Below are 12,339 nucleotides of genomic sequence, written 5' to 3' on the forward strand. Positions count from 1 at the left end.
GCTACGGATGTGTAATGTTTTCAGTTCCTGACTGATGGAAGGTCGGTGGTTCATGTGCTCATTCATGCTTTAAAAGTCGTCGACTTTTTAATGAAAAACACTCCTCTCACATTTGAATAGCCAGTGTTTCAATGTTATCCACAGACGACATCTGAATGATAGCAAATGTGTTTTCAACGGGACAACGATCACAGATTCTTTAATAATATATTAACAGAACTGTAATGGATTTAGTGCAAACGTTCTAATAATTAATTCCATCACGACCATGTCAGTAAATTACATATTTCAATTACGAATTAATGATTAACGGAAGGTTCAGGACAGTCCTTCATTGAAGATGCTTGTAAACAAAAATATCTTCTATGTTGAGTACGTTTGTTTTACGTTACATTTTGTTTTAAATAAGAGACACTGTTTCTTGTTCTAAGGCGTTGAAGTGGATCGATTAGATCCTATTTAACCATAAAAATAAGTCTCGTTCTATGAGATTTGGAATGCTCTGGTCCTTAGATAAAGTATCGACGACATTTATATTCTGGCCAGTCACTGATATAACTAAAACATATAGATATAAAAGTTGTAGTTCTGTGTGATTTTATGTAAAAGCGTTTAAATAATTTCAGTGTGAAAATGTCATTGCAGTTTCAGCTTCAACTAGCGATTCACAATTACCTTTGCAAGTGTTATCACTTCCGATCCTATTGCATCTCAATTCTGAGAACCAGATAACCAAAAACAGAATTAACGACAACAACGAAGAGTGAAACAAACCAAAAATAAATCGTGTCAAGAATTTCAGCTATTTCAAGGCCAGTTATGTCGTCCTCAGATAAATATTCCGCTACTTTTTGCTGTTTTGGATTGGCTTTGTTTTCGTCAAAGAAATTATCGTCATCCGATGATTCACTTTTTACTTCCGATTTGCAGTCAGGTTGCAGTTCCGAATCGTACGTCTTTCTTCGTCTCTTCTTCATCACCATTTTTACAAGAAAATGTGGAAGTCGCTGTTGCACTTTTGACTTACTTGCCAGATGTACGATAAATATACTCCATGTCACCCCAATCGTATTAATGCAGTTATTACATAGAAATTCGTATGACATAATAGGCATTTTCAGTGAGTTCTTCGGAATTTTTTCAATTGCCGCTGTTGTCGCGAAAACCAAAGATAAATACAACGTTACTGCAAAAGTCAATCTTTCACCAGAGTCAGGCCGAACGAAACATGTTACAATATTCAGAAAAGACATCAGCAATATAGGTGCATATACGTTTACTATTTCGTATATCGGTCTTCTTTTCAGAGAAAAAGAAGCTTGCAACATTGGAATTGACAGTTTGATGTTATCTTCCTTCAGAAGTACAACCTTCACGTCTATATTTTGTATTTCCCATTCACCGTTTTCTGTTAGATTGCTTGAATTGATATCGCCTGTCTGTGAAATTAGCATAAGTTCAGCAGAATCATGGTTTGACACAATGAATTGAAAGTTACAATTATGTATATCAAAAGGGTAAAACGTGGGATCAACGTTACATTTTGTCTTATAACTGCCTCCTGGAATCATAATAACTGATCCTTGGTAGGAGACCCAGGTCGGATAAAACCCGCTGTTATAAATTGACGATTTATCATTTGCGGGTCCATTTGTTAATGAAAATTCCGGTTTCCAGAATGTCCCAGTTGGTAAGGATAGCATTTCTTTACCTCCGTACAAAGATGGGCTCCATGTAAGAAAGTCATCTGTCCATGTTATTTCGAAAAATCCAGTGATTTGCAGCTCTCCTGATGTGATGTCAAAAAAGTCTATGCTGCTTATATACTGAGTAAAGTTTACCTGCAAAAATTAAGAATGGCAATTTAGATAACCAATAACAAATCTAAAAAAGGAACATGTTAAGTTTGTATTAATCAAATTTTATAAAATAACTAGGATAAGCGTAAACAATCATTCATACTTTGAAGAAAACCCATTTTCTCTTTGAATACTTGAATATGCTACACAATTTTAAAACTACTGTAAGATATTTGAATGAGAAACATACAGCATTTGATATTTATTTCTTGCACCTAAATGAAATTAAAAAGGTTATAAGGTAGTTAGCTTCGCTCAAGAGATACATACCATCATCACTTGACTCTGGTTCCGCAAAGGCCTGAGATATGTGTTGTATCTTGACGCATTGAATAAATGCCCTAACAATGTATCCATCTCACCGTACGTTTGACCGTACGAAGTTACAAACGTCTGAACTATAATCCAACTAAATAATATGTTATACATGATCAAGATCACTTTTATGAACCGTATTAGTATGTTTAGCTTACAATCATATTTTCCCACAGATTTAGATCACAATTTGCCTGTTCTAACATCTCTAACTTTCCATTTAATGAATCCAATACTGTTATAAAAGGGATACTCAAGTTTTTTTCCTGCAATAGATTCATGAATTATTTATTCTATTTCAGTAGAATAATTTAAGGAAATAGAAAGAGACCGTTTAGTCGAATCCAGTCTAGCTGTGGTAGACGATTTACGACTATGTTTAAGGTCGCGAAAACATATGACATATCAATAAGTCAATAATTCGAACATTAAACATGATCCTAACCTGATATTTGTAGGTCAGATTAGCAAAAGCATTAGAATCACACAGTAAATCCGTATATCTGTTTTAACTAAGTACGTCAGTAAAATTTGAGAAAGGTCGGTTCTACAATGATTCTAAGGATTTTAAGTTTACATCCATAATTTACCTGTGCATGCCTTTAATGATGCAATATAGAAAATGAGAATCCTTATTTACACATTCCACTTTTGCCTTGTTTGCTTCAACTGATAAAGTAAGGTATTAAATGGAACTGTAGTTATAAAACAATAAAGCTTCTGACGATTTTATCGATCAATGATGTTTTCCGTTGCAAAACTCGTGAAACTCTCTTGACGAATATTCTATTTGTTTCTTAACAAACATTGTAGAATGACAATTTACCATACTATAACCAATAAACTCTTAGGGAATCAAACGCCTAATTATCTAGACTGCCAAAAAGAAGTGTATTGTAATTACGTGTACGATACAATGGAAGGAAAATTACCTAGATACTGATGAAATAATGCAGGGAAGGGCAGCTGGGGTCTTCCTCCACCATCAAAGCTGGAAAGCCGCCATATGATCTGTCATTGTGTCGGTGCGACGTTAAACCCAACAAAAATCTATGTTACCTTTTACACAGGATAACGCAGTCATGCATCTAACAGTCCTGAAATTGTTTTCTTTGATTTTTTCATATTTCGAGATATTTTTCCCATACTTTGACGCATACATATGGGTAGTAGAGTTTGTTCTCTTTCCAGCAATAGCTTTCTGAACATATTTAACCTTGTGAAAGTCTGTGGGTTTTAACCTATTTTTTTTTCTTAAATCGTCCGTTTGTTTACAAATTTCTCCCAAAAAATGTCATACTTTCCCCAGGGCATTAGCTGATTTGAACTTTACATAATTTTCTTTTCAAACTGCTGGCCGTTGCTATAATTTGCATGCTTTTTTTCATGCCTATAGGTAAAAAGTGTATAGTTTGCACGAGATGCAAGGTACATAGTCATCTAAGCCTACAATAAAGTCGTAGCGGAGTTGTCTACATTTTTCCCAAATATTTCACCCAGGATCATTTTTCAGTTCAAATTGCACTTTTTCAGAAAATGATATCTTAATATTTTTTTCAGACTGTGTACTTTGTGCAGTTTGCTACTCATATATCTAAAATAGGTATTGTCTACATGATGTTTGTATTTTTAGTTCCAGTGCCCAAGTTTCCTCGAGATAATAAAAGCACACAACCTTCGCTATACTATATGTAAAAGACCCTATCATTTAAAATGTTTCCTACTCGGGAGAATGCCTGGGGAAATTTGACAGTTTGCTCCCGAATGTAAAAATAGACCAGGATGGATCGTTGATGTTGTCTTTATTCATTTAGACACGGAACGAATGACATAAAAAGTAAATCTCGTGTGAACATTGTTAGTGATGAAGAAATACTTTACATGCAACATGCACAAAGTGGTAAAAACTCAGGTTGTTATTAAACTAAAGCGAGGCATTGATTCACTGACAAAACATTTAACAAAGAATCTGCTGAAATAAATGTGATGGTGTGTGTGTGACGCTTGTAAAAAAAGAAATTTTATCATTTAATTGACAATGATGAAATCTTCTTCAGAAATGAAGATTTAGCAAGCATTTGTATGACACTCGAGATCCAGCCGGAATCCATGTTAACGATGAGGGGGCCGAGGCATTGTATGAAAACGTCCCTGCTTACTTCTATGAGGGGGAGTCTGATGAACTAGCTAAGAAGTGAGCAAGGGGCAGTATCTCCGCGACCCCACCATCTGTTGCCAGGAAAATGAAACAAGTGAAAACAGAATAGTTTTTATTACATTTATTCTCTTAAGAAAACAGACAATGAAACGATACACCTAGCTGACATAGTTCAGTTAGCAACAAAATCAAATAAGTATGTTAAAAAGAATGTTATTCGATAGAGCATGCGATTCTAAGAGTTCAAAAAGTAAAAAGAGAAAAAAGTTGAATTGAGTGAAAAAAAAACTAACGGAGAATTATGTTAGAATAATTAACATAACAGTTGAATATTAAAAATTAGGCATGTATAAGATTTTAACATATATAAACTTCGTCATGTATAAGATAAATAATAGTTCACATGTTTTCGGCAGCGTTCGGATAGTATTCACTTCGTCGTGTATAAGGTAAATAATAGTTCACGTGTTTTCGACAGCGTTCGGATAGACTATCTCCTAGACTGTGATAACCATTTTATAACATTTGAATGATTCTCAGTACTGTGAATACAGCCTGTCTATATCTTATGTCAATTTATTCTTCATTCCTCTATGAATTTTTTTAGAATAGACTCGCCTTTGTCCTATAGAATGGAATTATAGAAAAAAGACAAAAAAACTGTAGCAATGTTTTTATTATCAGTCTAGTGGAGTGCACATTTCTTTATCCAAAACTCATGTCTTTTTGTTACATATCCATTTCTACTTGTAAAATGATATATATTTTTCCTTGAGCGGATTAAAATTCAAAAATGTACATTTTAACACCGCGTCATCAACTACTAGAGTGTCATTATTGAACTCATATACCTTGAATGAAGTTTCACGTTGATAGACAAAATATTGACGGATGTTCCATTGCAACTAATATAAGTATACATGTAATAATATGTATTTTATCAAATCCAGACTTTCAAACTATACAGCAGTCATTAGGCTTAACTGATTACGTGAATTTTTATTTAAGAGTTACCTTATTGTAAGTGTTACGGACAACTTAATTCACGTGGATTGTTATAGTTGTCATGTTTTATTAAAATAAAATAATCACTACAAATTTTCTCAAATTTGCAATCACATCTGTGAATGTTTTGCATAGACAAGAACAAACTAGATGTTTGTCCGTAGGACACAGCTGCCCCACTTTATGTCACTCTTCGGTGATATATTCCTTGTTGACAATGCGTAATATAAAACCATCTGAAATTTCTTGACTCTATGTCAAATACTCTTTAAGATACTTTCACCTTAATAGATAGGTCTTTAATTGATATTTAAATAAGTCAAGAGCCATAACTATGGTCTGACTGAGTGAAATTTCAAACAAATCTGCAGGTGCACAAATGAAATTCCAATAAGGTTTAATGACTCTAGGTAAACAACTGTTTTGAGGTACATGGGAAACGAACGTTTAGGCCCTTTATTCTTTTTTGAAATGGCAAGGACCATAACTCTGTCCTTACTGATTGAAATCTCAAACAAACCCCCAGGTACACAACATAACATGCAGAACGAATTTCTATATGGCTTCATGACTCTAGGCAAAATACCGTTTTTGAGATAAGTGCAAGACAAACTTTAAGGCTTTTTATGTATATCTAGCTATTAGCATCTCCCGTGGATGAGATTCAAAACATACGGTTGGCTTAAAAAATACAAGGAATCCAATTTTCTGAAGCAGTTAACTGATATCTTTACATTTTACTAGTAAAACTTGTGTAAGGAAAGATTTTCAATTTTTGTGATATTTTTTAACTTATTTTATGTCAAACAATTGCTGCGATTTTGATAAGGATTATTTATTTATTTTGAAGTAAACCTAAAGCTGCTCTGATGCATATTTGACACTTTTATACAGGCAATTTCGATCTCTTTTCAATTAAGCAAATACAGGATTGACAATGGACGTTACGTCAATAAGACAATAATTACTGAGAGGAGTGTGCCTTTGTATATTGCATGATTACAGAAATAAAATGTTTTAATGAAGTTCTATTGAAACTGTAATGCATTTTAGAACAGCTGAATGACAGTAATAAATGGTTCTTTCTGTTGCAAAATAAATACAATTAAATATATGCAGGCATTTATCATGTCAGGTACAAGTAAACTTACAGGCCGCAAAATCAGTTACATTTGTTTTTGGAGACAAATTCGCCAAATTATTTTCCTATAAGAATATAACTATATAACATTTATTACATCGGAATAGCACATCTATTATTGTTCCAGACTCCTTCAGTTTGTGTAAACAAAGGGTAATGTAACGTGATGCAATTCTCTATTGAATCATTTGAAAAGGCAATGCAGCCATCTAAAGCATTAAAAATGACTAAATCAGTGTATAAAAACAGAATATCATGGAAATTTATGTAATGAGGCAAAGCAATTTATATGTTTATGTAGAAACATAATCTTATAGAAATTTGATGAAATTATCGTAAAAGGAGACATTCGTTTTACCCAGTATTTGAATAGCAAAGACTGTTTAGACATTTCATCAGGGGAGCTAGCTGTCACTGAATTTTTCGAAATCAGATAGACAGATGAATTATTCATATGCAAACCGTCTTTGTACGGAGGTAAAAAATCATTCCGTTGCCAAAAGTGAAGTTCCCTTGAAAACGAGGATTTTCACTTAGTAATGGAGCCGCGCATGGCATGTCGACACTACATAACAGTGATTACTCTTCGGCCTGGTCTAAGTTGTAAGTTATAAAACCAATTGTAGCGTCGTTACAACTTTATATCTATTTCATAAGCATGATTATAGTTTTCAGTTTGTTGTATTTAATCACGATTCTACTGTATTTATACTTTATTCTCAAACACATGGTTTGGATTCCAGATATGTGCAAGCAAATGCCAGCTGGGTAGTTCAAAATCCAAACGCAACAGTTGTGCAATTAAAATGATGATAATATTGATAAACTTACTATTCCATCACATTGCGATTTTCACATTTTAAAAATAACATAGGCCTTTAACCTTTCTTGTGGTTTTTAATTTTATCTGCTTGGTTTGAATGCATCTAAAACATCTATTATTATGTTTAAATTTGCAACTGAAATTAACATTGAATACTGCTATTATAAGTTTATGGCATGGAAGTTTTACAAGTGCAATTCCATTAATATTTCCCATTCCTGGCATTTTTATAAAGGAAAGGAAATGCTACCGTTATGGAATGCAAAGCTTTTAAGTATTCTTTTGTATTCCACACCGACGTTATAAAACTTGTATTTGAATAAGTGGAAAGAGAATGCAACTGCGTCTGATAGTGTTGAGAGAAGAACAGATTGGAACAAACTCACCTGAGAATTACTTTAAAAGATATAATTTTTTATCTAAATTATTTTATATTGAAATATTTGGATATGAATTACGTTATTCTATGCATAATTCAGATACTTGTAATTGTGTGCGGACAGACGTACAATGAGATGGATCATCTGTTAGGACATTTGTTCAATGAATCAAGATACAATAAATTTCTCAGACCTCTACATAATTAAAGTCATGTGATGAAGGTAAATTTCTTTATTAAGAATGCTTTTAGAATATATTCATATTTTTTTATATGAACATTTAGTCTATATGCATTCTTTTACGATTATAACTGCATGTTTATATTTATAATCACATTTGATGTATGCCTGTTTTAGTGAAAACTAAGTATTTAATTGAATATACTTTGATCGAAAATCCTCACGCCCTTCGATATCTTGGCAATATTTTGAATAATGCAAAATCAGATTAAAGACATTTCTTAGATATTTAACAATATGCTGTTGACAATATTTTAAAATTTCGACAAAATCAAATTTTGCTAATAGAACACTTTATTTATTTTGCGACATCTACACATTTTAAAAGGTCGCAAAAATAAGGATAAATGATTTTATTTTATTTAACGAGTAAACACATGTTTTAGGATGCAGAGATTTAGCTGACCAAAGCACGTTTCAATATGTGTTGAAAGATGACATGCTTATTGAGTAGTTTTTGTGCTTTTGGAATGGTGTCTTAAACGCAACGCAATTTACTCGTTTGTAACCAAAAGATATTTATGAATATTTTTGTGATTTTTTATCAATTGATTGAGGTTGTAAAATACATAAAACGTTTAACATTACTCGATTTTATTGCAATTTTTGTATTATCTTTAACGTAAATAATTTCAAATGTGTATGAAATGTATGTACGTTGATTAGTATTATCAGAGATATTGAAAAAAATGTTGAGGCTGAAGAGGTTGCGTTAGAAATTTGATTAGTGTATATGGTGCTCTTAAACTTGACATGTTCATACTGTCGAGAAAGCTAACGAATCCAGATGCACACATCGCAAATTACATCCACCAAAGAAAGAATCTTAAGAAGAAATATATAGCAGTCAGGTTGTAAGTACTATATATTTATACGAAAGATCAAAAGACAATTTCATTTTTTTTATATCGTAAGTATTTGCAGCCACGCTTGACGTAACTTACATTGTTTATAAAAACATGCAAAGGAAATTTAATGTCACTTTTGCAGGTAAACTTTACCCAACATTTGAGCAGCATAGAATATTTTGACATCTCATCCGGGGAGCTGCTTATTTCTGGATTTTTTGAAATTACGTGGAGACAGATGAATTGCTCGCATGGAATCCATCGATGTACGGGGTAAAAGAAATGATTCCGTTGCCAAAAGGGACATTTTAGAAACCAGAACTCGCCCTTACAAACGAGGCAGCGAATGACAAGTCGTCGATCGACAGTAATGGCTTTTCTCCAGCCTGGGCTACCTTCCAAGGTTCTGTGATAATGGTCCCAGCAGGAAGTTACAAGACTAGATGCAATGTCGATACTACATTGTATCCGTTTGACATAAATACATGCTCTTTTCAGGTTTTTGTGACTAACCATGACATTACCGAATTGATGCTGTACTCTCCTACAGGAAATTTAGATACTGATAATTTGATTGAAAATGGTGAATGGTTAGTTGAACACACAAAAGCGATCATTGATCCCGTATCGGATGACAGCATTGAAGGATCGTCAGTTGCAATGTCGGAGGCGTCTTTTTCATTAAAAAGAAGACCAGCTTTCGAAATGATTAACAACTATACACCTATTATGCTAATGGCAATTCTCAATTTATTTACATGTTTTGTTAGACCTGATTCAGGTGAAAGGTTGTCGTTTGCCGTAACATTTTATTTGTCATTAGTTTTCGCGACAGCAGAGTTGGTTAAAACAATTCCAAACAATTTCCTTAAAATTCCACATATGTCATACCAGGTTTTCATCATCAATATCCTCAATACTGCAAGTGTATTGTGGAGCATATTTATCGTTAATCTGTCGAGAAAAGCAAATATGGGACAGTCACTTCCTGTGTTTGTCAGGAAAATCGTTTTGCAAAAGAGGGAAAAAACGTTAACAAATCAAATAAGATAAGACCAAATGACAGGTCTTCGACAAACGTGGTGTCACTTGAAAGTGAAGAGACAACAAACGAAACGAACGAAGGCAGACAACATGAAATCAAATATGTATCCGATTTCACTGGAGAAGAAATAGCAGAAGTTCTTGACAGAATCTACTTTCTTGTCGCCTCCTTTTTATTTTTCTTCTTTATTTCTGTTTACTGTGCATTCCTTGTCATCGTCTGGAACAACACGTAACGCACTTAAACGTTTAGAGAGTGCTCCGTCTTTGGGTGGTCAAGGTCACTGATTTCGGTTGTGTTCTGCATATCACTGTAGATTCGAAAATAAAATCTTTGAGAAGATCCTCTGGAAAAAGCCGAGGGCGATTCATTTAATTATGTCTCGAATCTAAACAGCTGGACTTTTGGTCTCGTCTCAACAAATAGAGGACAACTCTTTTTTTAATTTCAAACGGTCATTCAGAATATATTGAACGGTCATTTCTGAAATTCCTATTGTGTGAGCTATTTGGGAAATAATATATCGATCATATTCCTCTACCATACCCCTAACGGCAGAAATGGTTTTCAGTGTTGCTGCAACAAGCCTGCCAGGGCGGTTAATGTCTTGTAGACTATTTTCAGCCCCTTGTTTTTTTAACCCAACAAACAACTGTTCGTTACATCATAGAAGAACTATCATGGATACGATACAGCTCAGAAAATATGTCTTTTAGAGTAACCCGCAAAGAAACCCTCGTTATGATATAAGCCATGATTTCTATATTTTTCTTCACGTTTCATTATAGCATTGAGATATATCCACTGCATATGAATGTGTATAATTAAACAATAGATAACTTGATGATTTGTAACTGGATTAGATGCATATTTCACAGGAACCGTTATCAAGTACACAGCAAAATCTGTAAAAGCAACCAAGCAGAATAATAGCAGACGCTGTTTGACTGAGCCTGTTCATGAGAGGTAATGAGATGTGCACCCTAGCAACAAAACTCCTATCTGTTATGGCTTCTGTTATGCCCATTGTTTTCTCGTTTGGGGCAATCCCATTATTTTATCTGGGGACCAAACGCCGCTCTTCATGGAATTACACGCCTCAACACGTGTATCATTGAAGGTTCCATGTTCACCGCCGTTTGAATACATCTGCGGATGTCTCTAAATTGCTTTTTGTAATTTTAGCATGTGTAAATGTTGAGTTCTGCTCAACCCGGGGCTAGAGGGCGTGGACGGTAGCATGCATTTCCACTACCGTTCATGAGCAGGCTCCATCAAACCGAGCCTGCAGCATTTTCGTTTTTGTCGTGTTGAAGTTTCCACTTTTCTCTATTTCAGAAGGTAGTTGTTTCCGCCAAGATGTCTGTTTGTACATGAAAATGTTGCTCGGAGTGAAATCTAGGGTCTTCCTCCACCATTTAAAGCTACAAAGTTTTGTCTAAGATTGTGCATGTCTAATGTCGTACTGCAGTCGCCCTATCATTATTCCTTCTATTTTGAAACTTATTTAATCACATTCATCTTTCTTCTTTTAAAATCGTGATGTGAGGGTGTTTATTTTCTTATTTCTTGCATTAATTGTAATTTCAGTATTGTACGTTTACGTATGTTTATTATAATTTTCACTGTCTTCCCATAAGTTCTGAAAATTCAAATAAATCAGCATTTTCTCCCTGTAATTGTGACCCTCTTTTTCATTCAAAATCTATTTTCCATACAAAAACTGAATTTCGGATTTTCATATCTTTCTATACATACTAGGAGATACCTACGTTTAGAGTCAATGTCAGCTTTGGATGGGCTATTTCTTTACACACACAGAATTCCAAAAATCAAAAAGAAACTTGAAAAGATTAAGATAGAGACAACTGCATAATTCCACTTTTGATGATTAACCTTTTCCCTGCTAAATTTCTGAATTGAACTGGACTATCATTCAATTTCGGCAGTACCATTTCTTACAGAAATGATTTCAAGCTTTCATTTCTTTAACACACAGATATTGTTATTAAATAAAAAATTACAAAGAACAGGCCTGGATTCAGGGCCTGGCCAAGGGGGCCTTTGCACCCCCACCCACCCAGCTGAAAAGCGACAAACTCATCAAAAATGCACTCTACTATTTTGGAAAGAGTATTTTTTTCTCAAAATTTAGACCCAGAAATGCAGCAGAGGCCACCTTTTATTACCTGTATTTAAAAATGTTCCAGGGGAGAGCCCCCTGACCACCCAATTAAGAGGAGAGTAACATATCCCTGCAATACCTCGAAATGTAGACCTAAAAATGCACCTGAGGCCATCATTTCTCGCCTGTATTTCAAAAATTTCTGGAACTGCCAAGTAAAATACGAGCAACAGCATTCTAAGTATGTAAGAGATGACAAACTGAGCCTATCAAAGCACAAAGTATGCCTAATACCATGCCTTAAGAGTGCCTAATATAATGCTAAAAGTATGCAAAATTCCTTGTCTAAAGTGTATGTTAAAATGCCCCTAATGCATGCACAAGTTACAATTTTATTGGT

The 12,339-nt window shown here is 34.1% G+C and overlaps 1 protein-coding gene across 1 annotated transcript; it reads right to left on the reverse strand.

Annotated features, from left to right (window-relative positions):
• Positions 1 to 701: 701 nt before the first annotated feature.
• On the reverse strand, positions 702 to 2,707 carry LOC128557303 (neuronal acetylcholine receptor subunit alpha-3-like). The gene is made up of 2 exons (XM_053544558.1): positions 2,130 to 2,707; positions 702 to 1,841 (listed from the first exon to the last, which is right to left on the reverse strand). The coding sequence occupies exons 1-2, from the start codon at positions 2,286 to 2,288 to the stop codon at positions 702 to 704; spliced, it is 1,299 nt and encodes a 432-aa protein (XP_053400533.1). The 5' UTR covers positions 2,289 to 2,707.
• Between the last annotated feature and the right edge of the window lie 9,632 nt (positions 2,708 to 12,339).

This window comes from Mercenaria mercenaria, chromosome 5 (genome assembly GCF_021730395.1).
Source record: "Mercenaria mercenaria strain notata chromosome 5, MADL_Memer_1, whole genome shotgun sequence".
In the NCBI taxonomy this organism is placed as follows: domain Eukaryota; kingdom Metazoa; phylum Mollusca; class Bivalvia; order Venerida; family Veneridae; genus Mercenaria; species Mercenaria mercenaria.